Source organism: Prunus dulcis, chromosome 3, assembly GCF_902201215.1.
Source record: "Prunus dulcis chromosome 3, ALMONDv2, whole genome shotgun sequence".
NCBI lineage: Eukaryota > Viridiplantae > Streptophyta > Magnoliopsida > Rosales > Rosaceae > Prunus > Prunus dulcis.
In genome coordinates, this window is record NC_047652.1 from 23,151,951 (window position 1) to 23,170,358 (window position 18,408).

An 18,408-nucleotide genomic window follows, 5' to 3' on the forward strand; every position below is an offset into this window, starting at 1 on the left:
ACTGATTTATAATAACTGAAAATCAACATTTAATAAAGAAACTCAGAATCCTTTGAAAATACCACCGGTATGTACCCCTGTCATTTCCGTCAATTCCCTGGCAGGTCTCGGGCGTCACACAGACTTACCCGAGCCGCAAACTGGCGAAATCAGGGGACTATGATCAGCCTGTCCCGCCGGCAGATTCCTCGGTGACACCAAGTCACTCGAGTCGCTCTGGCAGGATGCAGGGGACCGTAGTCAGCCTGATCCGCAATCCTGGCAGGTCTCGGGGACATAAAGTCAGCCGAGCCGCAATCCTGGCAGGTCTCGGGACACCAAGTCTGCCGAGCCGCAAATCCTGGCACTCACGGTCCGAGCGTCCCCGAAACTCGTGAGGCAAGTCAAGTGCACTGACTGAACTATAATCAGACTGGATGTCCGTAGACATCGGTCCGACTCTGGGTAATCACCATAAAGAAAAACGGGTACGAGGTGGTTTTAAAATAAAGTCCTTTTAAAAAGAAATATCTGAATAATAACTGTAAAACTCAAGTCGTGCTGCGGTCTTAACTGATTCAAAACTCAAACTCTGTTTCTGTAACTGGTAAATAAGCAGCACCGACTTATAGAATTATTACTGTACTGATCATATTCAAAATCGTATTAAACTTACTCAAAGACTGAATGAAGAAACTTACTCAAACAAACTCATTTATAAAACTCATTTATATAAAATCATTTATAAAATCTATTTTATATAAAAGCACATCAATTCATATAAAAGCACATCATGAAATCTGATTTATGAAAGAAGGTCCACTCACAGATGGTCCGAGCTACTTCGACTCCTCGAAGGTCTCTTTTGCACTTCTGTTGGGCTCCTGGTGCCTGCTTACCCCGAAAGATTAAATTAATAAACTGCTGAATAAAACGAAATTCAACTAAACACCCTGCCCCCGGCTCCTAGAAATACAAACACTTATTCCAGTTATTCCTATCCCCGCCTCAGCTTTTTAAATAGTTAGGCCGGCCTCAAGAGACCCAGAACCTCGATAAGCGATGAGTTGCTCGATCGGCCGACCCGGGACCCCGTGGGTCCACGGTCTCCGATGGCCAATCTGAGATTCCCGGAAAGTTTCTCATAGGGCGGGAACCAAGTTCTGCGAAATTGGTCCGAATCGGACGGTCGGATTGGCCAAAATCGCGTTATCGCTTAAAACCCTAACCCTAGCCCCAGGGTTCGCGATTCCGGAGTATCCGGGACTCCGATTCGCGATCCGTCGAATCCTACACGATCCTGAAATCACGTAGACCGACATATCCAAAATTCAGCGCGATCCAACGATCACACGACACTGCACCCACGGACCGCGCAATATGGAAAATCTGTTCGGGGCTCAAACGGACTCCGAATCGAGATCCGCGAAATCCCACGCGCTCGTGACGACACGAGGACCTCAAAACTAGCCAGAGCCGTGCCACCACCCTGGCCCACGCGCCGCCACACGCGCGGGGCAGATCGGGTGTCCAAAGCGATTCGGGTGTGCCGAAAAATCGTGGAACCGAGACTCCAAACTCCTACCCTAGGTAAAACACCCCGTTTGGAGTCACTTTTGTTCTTGGACTACCCCCAAAAAGTGACCAGAAATGGTAGTTTCGAAGGGCCGAAGTTTCGGCCAAACTTCAAGTCGAAAAACGAACCCCTTAGAGCTAAAATAGATCAAAGACCATATACCCATCAGCTAGAGCACGAAAAATAGGTCAAAAACCATACCTTACTCGATCGATTTGGTTGAGAAACGAAGGAGAACGAGCTCCCACAAATTTTCAGAAAAACTGTCGGACCCGGCCTGTTTCGTGGCAGTTTCCGGCTACTGCAGTGGCGGATGGAGGCTAAGGAGGGCAGGGCTGATAGAGGTAAGTGAGGTGGTTCGTTTGGGACTGGTATTGCCTGAAACGGTGGTCTGAGTTGGGAGAAATCGCTCTCTAAAGTCGGCTGGTCGAGATGGTTCGAGAGAGTGCAGCTGGGTTTATAAAAACTGAACTTCGAAATATTTACGGTTCTGCCACTGAGACTCTTTTGACCATAACTCCTTCGTTACAACTCCGATTCGGGTCTACTCCATGTCTACGGACTCGTCTCGCCGTGCTCTACGCAACGGCGTAAGCGGAATTCCCAAATTCTTTCTCGATTAAAAAGTCAAATTTTCCCCCATTAAAATATGCGAGGGCAATTTGGTCATTTCGCTAAAAGATATTTTCCTTACCTTTTTAGATATTTTCTTTCTTTTTGATATTTTGTTTTGGGTTCTTACACTATCGATATCTCCGATATCATCGATATTTTAGACCTTGGTTGGGATATACTTTTAAGAAATTCTATTTATGCAGTATAGCCGAACGGCAATACTTTGTAGATATTCTATTTTCGCGTATAGCCAAACGGCTATACTGTTAAGTGTCAGTAGAGTCTTTCAGTGGCATGTTTCGGCTCGAGTATAGCCGTGCGGCTACACATTTAAGCTATTACATGTCAGAGTATATAGCCGAGCGGCTATACCTTTCAGATGTTATATTTATCGGGTATCGCCGCTTTTAAGCTATTATATTTTGAAGTATAGCCAGGCGGCTTTACTGTTAGAATGGCTATACTGTTAGGCTATTATATTGGATTATAGCCGGGCGGCTATACTGTTAAGATATTATATTTTGGAGTAAAGCCGCACGGCTATAATATTAAAATATTCTATTTTGGGGTATAGCCGACCGGCTATACTTTTAATTGGTTTTTTCGAACTAGATTTGATTTCCAGAGTCCTTTGAAGTATGCAATGATTCATTCATTAGAAGCTTTCTACATTCTGCACCTGGGATTGCCATGACTCTCCTCCGGATGACAGATGGTGAGTTTGTGCTTGGGCAGTAACTATTCTGAGAGTTCCAAATGCGAACTGTAAAATCATCCAAAGAAGTTGCCATCTTCCCAACCTCAAAATGGGACCTATTAAAATTTGGAAACTGTTTAATCATTTATCATGAAATATTTAAAACCGGCAGCATTAGGTTAGAAAGAAAGAAAAAAAAATACCAATCCACTGCTGTAACTTCTCCGTCATGGCTTTTCAATATTACAGGATCTTCTTGAGGCTTGTTTACCTGGGTTGACATTGTTAAAATGTAAACTGCCTAGCTAATTTCAGATTAGTTAGTAAGTTCTAAGTCAGTTTATATTTAATCTGTTCTAATCTTTGTGTTAGCTGAGTACCTTGAGCTTATATGCCAGGTGCAATGCTTGAGTCTGTTTTCTATTCCCAGCTGTTAGGACAGCTGTGTATTGTCATGTGTCATATTCACATTGGCTTACTATTACAATCCGTTAGATTTGGAATCGACTAATGTAAGAGATCATGCTATTGTCCTGAGGGAATATAAGCTCTGCTGCAATGTTCATGTAGAGTAAGCAATTTGTTATAACAATCTCAGTTTCTCTGCTCTCTCTCTCTCTCTCTCACTCAGTACATTCTTTAGCTCCCTTAGAAATCCAAATATTCAACATGGTATCAGGTGCGCAGGTTGGATCTGGATAGTGGGCGTTGAAGCTGTGTGAGCTGAGTCTGGAAATCCAACGAGAAATTTCCAACTCTCAGCTCATTGAGTCTGGTCTCAGATGGCTGGGTCAGGAGGGAGTGATCTTAGAGCTCCAATATTCAATGGGGAGAACTATGAGTTTTGGAAGATTCGAATGAGAACAATTTTCAAATCTCATGGAATCTGGAATTTGGTTGAGAAAGGCCTTCAAGCTCCAGATTCAAAAGTTGATGAAGAAGGGTCATCAGATTCTGAGATGGTGTCCTTGTTGATGAAGGATGCTAAGGCTCTTGGTATTATCCAAGGTGCTGTTTCAGATGACATCTTCCCCAGAATCTCAAATGAAGAAACCTCAAAAGGTGCTTGGGATATCTTGCATCAGGAGTTTCATGGTGATAAGCAAGTCAGATCCATCATGCTGCAGGGTCTGCGTCGAGATTTTGAGTACACCAGGATGAGGGATGATGAGATCTTGTCTGGATACATCACTCGGCTACTTGAGCTTGTAAATCAGATGAAGGGATATGGGGAAGATCTGACCAAAGGGAGGATAGTTCAAAAACTGCTAATAAGCTTAACCAAGGAGTTTGATCCAGTCTGCTATGTGATTGAGCAAACTAGGGACATTGAAACCATTGAAGTGCAGGAGGTAATTGCAGCATTAAGAGGATTTGCTCAGCGTCTTGACAGACATGCTGAAAGCACCACTGAGAAAGCTTTCAGCAGCATGAGCATAAACTCAAAAGGATCTCAGTCAAGTTCTAGTCCTGGCACCTAATAAATCAAAGAAGAACTGGAAGTCCAAGGATAAGAAATGGGATTCTAAACCTCAAAACAATGCCAATCAAGGGGGAAAACCGAGTCAAGGAGACAAATCTGGAAAATGCAAACATTGTGAGAAGCTACACTATGGTGAGTGTTGGTTTAAAGGAAAACCAAAGTGTCATGGCTGCAATCGATTTGGTCATTTTGTTAAGGACTATGACCAAGCAAACAAGGCAGGGAAACTTGCTAACATTGCAAATCAGGTAACTGAACCTGCCATTATGTTCTATGCATGTCATGCTGCAACAATTGGAAAGAATGTGAATATGTGGTATGTTGATAGTGCATGTAGCAATCACATGACTTCCCATGAGTCATTACTTGTAAATGTTGATAAAAGTGTGAAGAGTAAAGTCAAAATGGGGACTGGTGATCTAGTGCAGTCAATAGGCAAAGGGACTTTGGCTATAGAAATGAAGGGTGTGACTAGATATATCAAAGAAGTCATGATTGTACCAGGTTTAGATGAAAATTTGCTAAGTGTAGGTCAAATGATAGAACATGGGCATTGGCTTGTATTTGGTGATAATGCAGTTGATATTTATGGAGATAGGCAGCTGGAAGATTGCATTGCAAGAGTGCCAATGAAGGGAAACAGATGTTTTCCTTTAAATCTAGACTATGTCAATCCTCCTATGGCAAATAGAGCAACAGTTGGAGAAACATCCTGGCTGTGGCACAGAAGATTTGGACACCTAAACTATATTAGTTTGAAGCTGTTACAAGAGAAAGATATGGTTCAGGGATTGCCTAATCTACAAGAATATGAGAAGGTCTGCTCTGGTTGTGCTGTAAGCAAGAATCACAGAAGTTCATTTGATAAGGAAAGAGCTTGGAGAGCCTCTCATCCACTAGAACTGATTCACTCAGATATATGTGGTCCAATGCAGACCATCACTCTTGGAGGGAACATATATTTCCTCACCTTCATTGATGACCACACCAGAATGTGTTGGGTGTTCTTCTTGCAGCATAAGTCTCAAGCATTCAACATATTCAAAAGGTTCAAAAGCATGGTTGAGCTACAAAGTGGTTATCAAATTAAGAAGCTAAGAAGTGATAGAGGTGGAGAATACACATCTTTGGATTTCTCAAAGTTCTGTGAAGAGGTGGGATTAGAAAGGCAACTGACTGTAGCCTACTCTCCACAACAGAATGGAGTTGCAGAGAGAAAGAATCGTACTGTGATGGAAATGGCAAGAGCCATGATGCATGAGAAGAAAATCCCTTTGAAGTTTTGGGCAGAAGCTGTCAATACAGCTGTATATCTACAAAACAGAAGCCCTACAAGTGCAGTGGACAATTCCACTCCATTTGAGAAGTTTAGTGGAAGAAAACCAGGTGTCAAGCATTTGAGAATATTTGGTTCTCTATGCTATATTCACATCCCCACATAGAAAAGGCACAAGCTGGAAGACACAGGTGAGAAGGGAGTATTTGTAGGATATGGTGTATGTGAAAAGGGGTATAGAGTGCTCAACTTGAGAACTCAAAAGATTGAGCTGTCTAGGAGGGTTATTTTTGATGAAGAAGCAATGTGGAATTGGGAAACAAATGAGGCATTGCAAATTCCTATGTCTTGGGGTGATGGAGCAAGTTCAACAGTATCAGATTTGGATTCAGAACCAAATCTGTTACAGCAACAGATTGTGCAGTCTCCTATGGAAACACAAACAAGTAGTGATTTGCATGCTACTCAAGACTCTGCTCCATTTGAAACTTATGATAACACCCCAAAGAAATGGAAGAGTTTGAGTGAAGTGTATGCTCAATGCAAGATGAGCATCATTGAACCTGAAAATTTTGAAGAAGCAGTCAAAGATGAAGCTTGGGGGAAGGCTATGACTGAGGAGATACTTATGATAGAGAAAAACTCCACTTGGGAATTGGTTGATAGGCCAAGTAGTAAACCAATTGTGGGAGTGAAGTGGATATTCAAAATTAAGCTTAATCTTGATGGCTCCATTCAAAAACATAAAGCAAGACTTGTTGCCAAGGGATACACACAAAAACCAGGGATTGATTTCAATGAAACCTTTGCTCCTGTGGCAAGGTTAGACACCATTAGAACTCTCATAGCTCTTGCTGCTCAGAAAGGCTGGAAACTATGGCAATTGGATGTCAAGTCAGCCTTCTTAAATGGTGTCCTTGAAGAAGAAGTTTATGTTGATCAACCGGATGGTTTTGTGGTTAAAGGTGATGAGGATAAGGTGTATAGGTTAAGAAAAGCTCTCTATGGGTTGAAGCAGGCTCCAAGGGCCTGGTATAGTGAAATCGACACCTACTTGAATAAGTGTGGTTTTCACAAAAGTCCAAGTGAAGCAACTCTCTATGTGAGAACAAAGGAAGGTGTGGGAACACTAATAGTGTCAATCTATGTAGATGACATAGTGTATACAGGAAGTAGTGATGAAATGGTGAAAGAATTCAAAGCTGAAATGATGTGCAAGTATGAGATGTCTGACTTGGGTTTACTCCACCATTTTCTTGGTATGGGAGTAACACAAACTGAAGGGAGCATCTTCATTCATCAAAAGAAGTATGCTCTCACTCTCTTGGATAAGTTTGGACTCAAAGACTGCAAGTCAGTAAGCACTCCATTAGTGGCTACTGATAAATTGAAAAGAGAGGATGGAAGTGAAGCTGCAGATGAAAGTTTGTTCAGAAAAATTGTAGGTAGCCTGCTGTATCTCACTGCAACCAGGCCAGATATCATGTTCTCTGCTAGGCCTGCTTGCAAGATTCATGCACAACCCTTCTAAGATGCACTATGGGGCAGCTAAAAGGGTTCTAAGGTACATACAAGGCACAATTGATTATGGAATTGAGTATGTGACTGGAAAATCTGCACTCTTAGTAGGTTACTGTGACAGTGACTGGAGTGGATCTGAGGAAGATATGAAAAGCACTTCTGGATATGCATTTTCATTTGGAAGTGGTGCTTTTTCATGGGCATCAGTCAAACAACACAGTGTGGCTCTCTCTACTGCAGAGGCAGAGTATGTGAGTGCAGCAGAAGCTACATCACAAGCCATTTGGCTCAGGTTTGTTCTTGAAGATTTTGGGGAAGAACAGACCACTGCAACAACTGTGTTTTGTGACAACACTTCAGCCATAGCAATGGCTAAAAACCCAGTTTTTCATCAACGAAGCAAGCACATTAAAAGGAAGTTTCATTTTATTAGAGAAGCAATACAAGAAGAAGTGATTGAACTGCTCTACTGCAAGGGAGAAGAGCAGATTGCTGATATCTTCACCAAAGCTCTTCCCAAAGACAGGTTTGACTATTTGAGGAGAATGCTTGGAGTGAAATCAGCTAGCACTTTAGAAGGGAGTGTTAAAATGTAAACTGCCTAGCTAATTTCATATTAGTTAGTAAGTTCTAAGTCAGTTTATATTTAATCTGTTCTAATCTTTGTGTTAGCTGAGACCTTGAGCTTATATGCCAGGTGCAATGCTTGAGTCTGTTTTCTATTCCCAGCTGTTAGGACAGCTGTGTATTGCCATGTGTCATATTCACATTGGCTTACTATTACAATCCGTTAGATTTGGAATCGACTGATGTAAGAGATCATGCTATTGTCATGAGGGAATATAAGCTCTGCTGCAATGTTCATGCAGAGTAAGCAATTTGTTATAACAATCTCAGTTTCTCTGCTCTCTCTCTCACTCAGTACATTCTTTAGCTCCCTTAGAAATCCAAATATTCAACAGACATTGCCAACAAGGTCAGTCTCTAATCAAGACCAATATCAAGAGCTCCTAAAAGAACAAATCTTACCTGCCAAATGTAGGCATTTCCATCGCTGGAACCACTGAGTATGTGAGCAGCATCAGGGCTAATAATTGACTGCAATTACATAATTGAAACCAAGACTAGTAAGTCGGCAGGAAATCAGTTGACATGACAAACTGGGTTAGTGCACTTTTAAACAGCAAGGTGGACATTAAGGCTCAGTTCATCTTTATAGCTCAATATAATCTTCACGGGTTAAGTGCATACGACATTTAACCTTCTCAGTAGACTCTAGGTGAGGGGATGTCTGTGTGACGACATTTTTCAAACTTCTAGTATCCCAAAACTTAACAATGCTGAAATGAAGCATAAGACCAAATCAAACAATAACCTCATATCACTTGGTATGACATAACGTCTGAGTAAGAAATTTAGGATTCAATTCGGCCATTTCACTGCCACTGTTCCGTATATACCTATCCACAGCTCCAGCAGTAGCAATGGAAACCTCGTCTTTAAGATAAAGAACTGATGTGATGCTCATGGAAGCAGCCTGAAAAAGCTAAATCTGAGTAAAGAGTACAAAACAAATTTAATAAGACCTATTATCAGAAACAAACCTTTCCGCGCCTTACACGCTTTGCCCGTGGAAAAAGATGAGCCCCTTTAACCACAGCAGTTGAGCTGCATGAAAATATTATAAATTTATTTTGGAAAACAGAAAACAAACTTATCCCGATTCTTGAAAATGAAAATAGCTTTACATTAAATAATTTACCATATTGCAATCTCCCCGTGAATATTTTTGGAGCTTGAATTACATCTCATATCCCAAAGAGCAAAGGAGCCATCTCTCGAACCAGAGACAATAATCTCTGTCAGATAAGAAGAATCAGTGGTTTAAATTAGTTGTATTTCTCATTAGTTATTTCACAAATATAGCATAAGAGAGAATGAGTACAAAAACCAACAACAGGTGAAAATCTAAACCTACCAGGATTAGTTGGATGAGGACAGAGAGATTTCACACTTCCTGTGTGCCCCATCAGTATTGCAGTACATTTCTTTTCCTGAATATCCCATACCTTGATCTGGAGGAAGATAAAAAGGCCAAGGAGAACACAATGAATAAGAAACTGAACTAGCTGTGATATGAAGGACAATTATGTAAATATAACCTTCCTTATACCAAATTTCATAGCTTTATTTACAGAATTATCTGTTACTTAAAAGTTATAGCACATTGTAGTAAGAGCTTATTCCTAATAAATTCAATCCAATTTTCTAAAATCCTTTAAGGAAGATGAAAACATTGTTATGATCACCAGAAGCTGTCATAATTTGAGTATCATCCTGCAAAACCACATGTATTGCAAATACACATTAGCACTAAAAAAATATGAAAAACTAAATTTGATGCAAAAACACACAACAATCTTAAATACTCCACTTATCTGCTATGATTTCATAACAATCCCAATGGCATAAACACAGGACCCCATCGTTTAACCCTTTTTACTTGATCATAACCGAAAGTACTTTAAAAACAGTTGCCCTTTTGATTAGTTCCATATTAGCAGCAAGATAAGTTTCCAATTTCCAATTTCTAATTGTCCAATTTCTAGAAGGCAATCCTACATTCAGTATGCAGGCTAGGAGGCTTCCTGCTCCTATACAAGATGCCATAAGTAAGCTGTGATAGAAGGTGCCAGATTTTTTGACAGACAATAATTCAGAAATGAGCTCCCTGTAGCCATTCACTAAATGGCGTACTTCATTATCATCCATCAGTTCTAATCTTTGGCAGAATTCGACTACAATGGGAAGTGCAAGACAGGATCCTACTGATAAAACTATCTCAGAAACCCCACTAAAAGACCGAGACCCTTGAACTGGTGTAGTCATATGTGGAATCCATGAAATGATCAAGTCTTTTATCTTGAGAACAGCATCATGTGCCCCAGCTCTGTACAGTGCACCAACAGAACTCGCCAAACCAAGAACAAGTCCAGCAACACCCCAGATATCTTCGAGAGAGTCATCAGAGTTCTCATGTGACAGTTCAGCAGTTATATTCATATCTATACCAAATGTGTTAGGTGGAAAGTAGGCAGATAGACTTTCCATAACATCAGATGGCAACTGAGTGAGCTGACCTATCATGAGTGATAATGCCTTAACTATCATACCAAGCAAGTCTGCTTCTGTCATCTTGCCTGTTTCTTTGTCCATGTCAGAATTATCACCAGCATCAACCCTGGTAAGAAGATCTTGACAAGAAAAACCCAAGGCAAGCCCACAGGCTCCTCTGACAAGGGTGCTATTGCTACTACACATAACCTGAAAGCATGCACTATTAGTGAAAAAAACACAGGCAAGGAAAAAGGGGGAGATCAACACCAGCTTTTCGAAGAACAAATAAGAAAGAAAAAAAAAGAATTGAGAATGTCAAATAGAAATTTACAAACCTCAACAAGTCCAGTGATATTCTCAAACTTTTGCTTATGATCTGTTACATGTAGGCAACTTGAGATCAATCCAAGAGAAATCGCAGCAGACCATTTGCGGTGTTCATGTTCATGCTGGACCAACCAATTCAACAGAAATTTTGAGGCATCTGATTTAACAGCGTGAGCAGATGGAGGCAAGACCTAACAAACAGCAACCATAGCCAAAATTTAAAGTTGAGGTAAAGCATGTAAGACCTAGTATAGAGACATTACAAATTATAAAAGTTAAACCTGCAAGAGAGAATATATCAGACCGTGGAGAGCCTTGAACTTCACTGAGTAAATTATTTTTCCTCTTTTCTTGCTATTTGAGTCAGAACTTCACTCACTAAGTTGAAGCTTCAGTTTCTGAGATCATTTTTCTAGTTGGATAATGCTGTCTATTTGTCACTCCTGTTTCTTTTCTTTTTTTCTTTTTTCCCTTCAAGTTCTTTAGATCATTGTAATATCAGGTCATAGTTTCTCAAGGTGTTTCTCTAGTATACTTTGCATATTGGGTTTTGTTCCTTTTTTTAATAATGTTTTTACTGTTTAAAAAAAAAAAGTTAGCAGGATTCCAGCTATTCACGAGTCATGACACCAATGAATCGATGCTCAAAATACTACCTGTGTAAGCAAAAATCAATATTGAAAAGAAAATGATATGATGTTTTCTTCAAATAATGCCAAAAATGCCCAAGGTATACAGGGCAGAATAGATTCCAACAAACTTTTCCTTCCAATGGAAATCAAAGATAATTGATAAAGTTAAAACCGGATGGTACCATATCATACATCTTTTAACAGTAAACACAAAATATGCAAAGCATTCAGATTATGAAGTTTACATAAAATATCACACAACATAGAACTCTTACCACACAAAGTGCACCAATAGCTAGTGCAATGTTTTCAGCAGATCTAGGAATAGCCTCTTCAGCTGCTTTTATCATACTCTATGCATTAGACAAAGAGAAAAAGAAAAGGAGGAAATTTCAGGACAGGCTCAGATATCTAGAGGGTAAATTCTGTACAATTAAATGAAAACAAGACAGTGAACCTTCAGAATGTCACTAGCAGCTTTAGCGGTTTTATCCAAGAGGACAGATGGCACTTTAGCATCAAAGGACAAGACATCTGCCCTCACCCAACGCCGCACAAAGGACTTCCACGATTGCAGTGAAATAAGGGCAATAAAAATATTTCTTGAGAGCTGAAGAGATGAAGCTATTTCCAACAATGCCTTCTCATATCCAGCATGTACATCCCGCAATCCCTATACACAAAATAATGAAGATTTGAAGCACAGTAAAGGGAAGAATAATGCTAATTTTCAACTATCTTACCTTTGATGTCCCTAAGGTGTTTACATCTTTAGGAGTGAAAGAAAGACATAGCAGGGCTGCACCAGGTAATGTTGATGATTGACTCAAAAATAGTCAAAAGCAAAACTGCTTTCGGCTAGCAGACAAATTGGAGACAAATTAATGGCTAGCATTGATGGCTTACTTTTACCTTTTGACTTGTGTGTTTTGCTTTTGCCATTGGGTGATTGAAGAGCAAATGTTTGGCTTATAAAAGGGAACATGCATTTGGGAAAAATAGGAGAGCGGAAAGCACCGAGAGTTGATGAGAGAAGAAAGAAGTTGGGAGAGAGAAAAATAATAGTTTGGGCAACTAAGTTTTTGTTGCTACTGTTGGTTATTTTTCCCTCTCTAAATTGTACTCAATTTGTATCCCCTTTATATTCTTGAGTGTGTGAGCTTGGGTATATATTTGGGGCTTGGGTTTTTTGAGTGGTTAAACACTATTGTATTCTCTCATTGATTATAGTGGAATACTCCGTCGTCTCCAAACTGGATGTAGGCAATTGCCGAACCAGTATAAATCTTGGTGTTGTTCTTGTTGTTTATTTTGTTCAATTTTTCTCCTACCTGTTGTTATTTATTTTTCACTCGCAGTTGGTTGACGCTTCCGCACAACAGGTAACTCTCTAGTGTCACTTCTTTTCCCTACAAATGAACTTTCATATGCTCAGAGCCTCAACCCCAAGGAGAGATGCCAATATGCCATGCAGGTCACAAATAGCAAGATCACATCAAGATAATTAAGTTTGATAAATCACTATCAACAATAAGTTAATCACTTCTCAGGACATGGATTTAATGAAAAGAAGTAACATCTACAAAAGTAAAATCACCATTCAGTAATTAAAATTTGGAAACTGTTTAATCATTTGTCATGAAATATTTATAACCGACAGCATTACGTTAGAAAATTTGATAGTCTCTACAATATTAGTGTATGGTACTACAGGGTTATGTGCTGAATCCCATGGCTGCAATTTCCAGGTAGTGTTCCTTCGAGTAGCCAATTCAGTTTACAACAAAAGATGCAAATCAGAGTAAAAAGTACCTGTTGTCCATACATGAGGCTGAAATAAACAATCCGTTTAAATCTTAGGATAAGCTAGTTATACCATGTAATTTTCTTTCCTGGAATGAAGAGGATCGCTAGCTGCCAAGACATCATCAATATGCTACTTTACCACAAAGGAAAAATATATATACACGCACACCCAATATGACTAGATCTCCAGCTATTGCTGTCCAGCACATATCATCAAGGTGGACATTAAGGCTCAGTTCATCTTTATAGCTCAATATAATCTTTACGGGTTAAGTACATGCGACATTTAACCACTGATAAATAAGCACCATCATATCCGTTCAGACTATGGATTAAAAATAAAAAGGGAAAAAAGAATCACACCTGTTTCATCTTCAATTTTTCTTTTTAGAGCACCAAGAGGGCGGCCAAGCAAGGGACGAAGTGCATCATTACTGTACTTCAATGTAGCTGCACGAGCAATCTTAAATCTTGAAGCTCAACACACACACACACACATATATATATATTATTGCCTAAGGGATGTCACTGGTTAAAAACAAAATACAAAAGAACTCAGTTGAAAACTCAACCTAATCGAGGAGAAATTCTATCATCTTGAGTGCGTGGCAAGCTGATCTATCTCTCCATGTGGTTAAATATTTGAATGCGACCTTTGCGTCCCGGCTCTAAGCTTTCACAAAGAATATCTAAAGGAATTCCAGCAGGTTTTATATCCAACTGAACTGCAGTAATTCCTCTTTGATTGGTCATATGCAGTATAGATCACCAAACTTACAAGTTACATGTATGGGGAAATAATATATCATAATTCATAAGTACCACATTCGCCAATAGATCAAACTTTTGTGGCCTACAGCATGGATATTCATTTTTCCTCTTCCTTTTGTGCCAGTTGTGCACGCGCACACACACACGCAAAGGATTTTGTTCTTTGTTTATTTTCCTGTATGGGTCTTTCTAATGTATTGAATTTTTAAATTCAGACAACCGTAATAACTGTGATAAGGTGCCTTTCACAAGCTCCTCGGTTGCCAGCCTTGGATTGGGGTACGATCATCAGACGCTGCATGAGATATGAGGCGCAGGTTGCCGAGTTGTTTCCAACAGAATCATCTCTTGAAAAAGGAACCCTAAGGGAGGAATGTGTAAAGTTCTCATTGGCTCATGCCAATGAATTTGATCAGCTCCCAAGTTTCCTGGATGAGCTGTCTGACTTGTCCAGATTCAGAACTCTTGAGTTGAAGCTGCAATCTTGTCTTCTGGATCATCTGGTAGACCTAATTAAAGTATTCTCAGGTTCCAGGCTTGAGAAAGTATTTGATGATGTGCGTAGCTACTTCTCTTCTGTTACTTCATATCAATCACTTGGCACTGATGAGACAAGCTTATTACGGATTTCATGCTGGAAGGGTTTCTATCAGTGTTTAGATGAGGCTTCTCTTGACTCTCTAGAGTACATATGCCAAATAGAAAAGGGCATGGAGGTGCTCTTTTCCTTGATGCCTGCAATGCAATTGCCTGCCATAGGAGGAGGAGGTCAGTTGCGTACTGTAGAGGAGTGGTCCGAGGCGGTTAGATGCTTTAGGAAGGCTCGGAAAAGTTGGTTGTTGGATTTCCTGCAGGTACTATAGATAATTAGTAATATCTGCTTTTATTGGTATGCGGTTCCCTACAGAAACTCTTATTATAGTTTGTTATTTGATGAATATGCTGATAATGAGAATGAGTTGCAACTTGCAACCTTCAGAAAATATTTCTTCTGTTGCTATACAAACTGAGTAGGAAATCAAGAAATTTATAGGGCACTATCAATATGTCAATGCAGCTTGATTTATGTTGAACACCATTAGGATACAAATGCTTTAGTTGAACCTAATGGCGCCCCTAATGTCCTTACAGGTTTCCCAGGAGGACCTGCAACAAAGAGATGGTCAGCTTATTGAAGTTCTGAAAAAGGTTCAAACCAAAGCTAAGCTTGTTAGGATTGGTTCCATCCCATTGACTGAGCTGGGAAGGCTAAAGGCTTTGATATTGAACACAGAATCAAATGGTTAGGATCTTTCTAATTATGTGTATAATTTTTAAATGGTAATATATGGTTAGTCGAAACATAAGAAAATAAAATGGATGTATCGTGAAAGGTTTGCTCGACGCCACAGTGCTTAATAGAATAGGAGTTGCCGTTGCTGATATTTGAAAACATCTCTAGTATGAGTATCGTGAAAGGTTTGCTTTGCAACAGTGCTTAATAAATAGGAGTTGCCGAAACTGGTATTTGAAAGCATCTCTAGTATGAGAATTTCTTACAATGCTGCTGGTGCCTTTGAACTTTACATATTTGCAGGTATGTGGGAAGTTGTAGCAGCTTTGCAACATGCAGACGGAAGTGTCAAAAGACAGTGGCTTGTTGATGCAGTTGAAATTAGCCGTGTATCTAGCTATCCTTCCATGGTAGGTGACAACACGTTTCGTAGAGTGAATGGCATACCCCTACTACAGGGCTGTTGCCTTCCCTTGAAATTCTAATGAAATTCATGCGAAATATTAACCATTTTCCTTGTTTGCCAGCTTGAACATCTCTGTCTGTTCTCTATTAAAACATTAACCTTATTCTCCTACAGGCATTGCAATTTCTTGGGTTGCTATCTGGTAGCTGGAGCAAATACATGCCTCTTCTGATTCTGGGCAAACATACTGTGCTGAGCGATTTACCAGTCACCCTTTCCTCTCTCCTCTCAGACTCTAGTTGGGGAGGAGTTGCGGAATTTGTCGTTCCTTCTCTGTTTGCATCGACAGAACGCATTTACAACTAGGCTATACATATCGCACGGTGTGAGGATGTGCCACCTGACACGCAACCCATTGATAAAATTGAGAATTCCATGGCTCATGGCTGTATTCTTATTGAGAGTGATGCATTGTACCTCTGTGTCTTTGAAGGATTACCTGCCTCTGGAGAAGCAGCTTAAGCTTGCCTTTAAAATATCCTATTTATTTTAAAATATTCTATTCATAATGTACGCTTTAAATATATCCAACAATATAAATCTGGATTTCTTTGTAGCAAAGGTGAGCCTTGAGATAATGAATCAATTAGACATGGTATGTATTTAGGTTCTAGCTTTGTTCCTCTGTGTGCGTTTAGGGTTGAGGGAAAATTTATGCCTTACTTGTGTTTTGCATGTGTATGAGCAGTGATACAAAGAGATTGCTTATCTTTTTAGGTGCCCTTTGTCATATTGCTTATCTGTACTCTTTAAATATATTATGTTTTGATTATTATTTAATATATAAAGATAAAAAATAAAGTTCACAAAATAATTTAAATAATTTATGAAATGATTTAAATATTTAAATATTCATTAAAGAAATAATAATTAAAATATAATTGTTAATTAAAATAATTTAAAAAGTTTAAGATTTTAGTTAATTACATATATTAAATTAAAGAAGTTGGAAAAAAACAAAACAAAAGTAAAGGAAATAATTTTATATTTTTAAAATAATAATAAAAATCCAACCGAAGAAATTTCGTCGGCATAGATCTATCCTGGCAAATATTTGCCGGACTAGACCTACCCTGATGAAATTTATCTCTGCTGACGAATTACTGTCGGTAGAGGTCTAATCCGGCAAATATTCGTCGTGATATTTTTCGTCGGCAAAGGTTTTTAAATAAATTTATTTTTAAAATTTTCTTTTTTAGTAATTATATAATATCTTAGCCTTATTTAATTACTTTCATTAGTAATTATATTTTAATTATTATTTCTTAAGTGAATAATTAATATTATATATTTTAATTAACTTCATGAATTATAATACCTAATAAATAGTAATTAAATATATCTTAGCTTTATTTAATTACTTTTATTATTAATTATAGATTAATTACTTTCATTAGTATTTAAATATTTTAATTAGTTTCATTAATAAATAGTCATTTATTATTTTGAATTATTTTGTACACATGAACATTTAGTTTTAATTTCCAAATTTGTTTTTAAAAATTTGTCTTGATTATTTAAAAATCATAGAAAAAAAGTTTAAGTACCCAAAAATATTTTATAAAGCATTTTAGTATTCCATAAATGGATTTTATCCTCAAAACTTTAAATTCAAGTTACAACGTGATTCGATAATACCAATTACTTATTGGAGTTTGAATAAAATACATGAACTTGAGTCCCACATTGAAAACGAAGAAAATATCTTTGTTCCTTATAGGAGTCTTCCCACACATGCAATATGGAAGGTGGCCCTAGTGGAGTCAAACTTCGACCTCACTTTTTAATTTGGCTTGAATTTTATATACATAATAATTAAGACAAATTAAATTAAAGAAGTTGGCAAAAAAATAAAAATAAAGAAACTAATTATATATATATATATATTAAATCTTTTGTGACAAAATTTTATTAGCATAGGTCTATGCCGGTAAATTATTGTCAAGAGAGGTCTAATTCGGCAAATGGTTGCTGGCATAGGTCTATGCCGACAAAATGTCATCGGGAGAGGTTTTTTTTCTTTAATAAAATAAAATAAAATTAGTTTCTTTATTATTTTTTGGGCCAACTTTTTTATTTTAATATATGTAATTAAGTATTTCTTACCTTTTTAAAATTATTATTATAATTATATATTTAATGAATAATTAGTATTTAAATATTTTATTAAATTCATAACTTATTAATTATTTATTAATTATTATAAGTTATTTTGTGGAATTAGTTATTTATTTATTTTATACAAAATTAGTTTTTTAAAGTTTACAAAAGATAAAGTGATGAAATCCGTTGTTAAAAAAAATTATGAGTTTTTATATTTAAACTCCACGCTTTTCTTTGTTCACCCTAATACTAAATTTATTAAGCTCTTAAATTTTATTATTGTTTAAAAAGATAAAAAAGGTCATCCAACTTAATATTTAGCCCTAATATATCTATACACACACCTCATCACTTTTTATATTAAGTTTTAGGAAAACAAAAACTCCTCTATACCCTATTGCCATATTACTCTTCTCTTTCAATCCAAAAAACATACTACACTCTCATTTTCTCTTTACAAATTCTAAATACGACATGCTAATAGTGGCTTGTGGGTCGTCAATTGAGTTTGACAATAATGTCTTTATTTCTTTAAGTAATGTGAGGTTGAGGTGAACTTATAGCGGTGAGGGGCAAGATAATGGAGTATGGGGTGTGGGGTGCGATGTTGATGAGTTTTTTAATTTTTTTTTTCTGCTAGGTGTGTATTTGGAGGTAGTTTGGGAAGATAATTGGGGTTTTCTTAGAAATTGTGAAATTTTGAATTAGAAGTTGAGGGGAACTTAGAAAATGGAGTGAACAAAAAGAAGTGCGGGGTTTAAATATA

At 38.0% G+C, this 18,408-nt stretch overlaps 2 protein-coding genes and 1 pseudogene across 2 annotated transcripts; 1 reads left to right on the forward strand and 2 right to left on the reverse strand.

Annotated features, from left to right (window-relative positions):
• Positions 1-2,763: 2,763 nt before the first annotated feature.
• Positions 2,764-9,633, reverse strand: LOC117622017 (annotated as a pseudogene).
• LOC117621346 (protein RST1-like) lies at positions 9,584-13,497 on the reverse strand. The gene is made up of 7 exons (XM_034351770.1): positions 13,393-13,497; positions 12,610-12,632; positions 11,967-12,035; positions 11,681-11,896; positions 11,499-11,576; positions 10,600-10,782; positions 9,584-10,471 (listed from the first exon to the last, which is right to left on the reverse strand). The coding sequence occupies exons 5-7, from the start codon at positions 11,571-11,573 to the stop codon at positions 9,647-9,649; spliced, it is 1,083 nt and encodes a 360-aa protein (XP_034207661.1). The 5' UTR covers positions 11,574-11,576; positions 11,681-11,896; positions 11,967-12,035; positions 12,610-12,632; positions 13,393-13,497; the 3' UTR covers positions 9,584-9,646.
• Positions 13,498-13,963: 466 nt separating this feature from the next.
• LOC117622018 (protein RST1-like) lies at positions 13,964-15,087 on the forward strand. Its single transcript, XM_034352526.1, has 2 exons — positions 13,964-14,654; positions 14,932-15,087. Exons 1-2 carry the CDS (start codon positions 14,100-14,102, stop codon positions 15,085-15,087), a joined length of 711 nt encoding a protein of 236 aa, XP_034208417.1. The 5' UTR covers positions 13,964-14,099.
• The last annotated feature ends 3,321 nt before the right edge of the window (positions 15,088-18,408 follow it).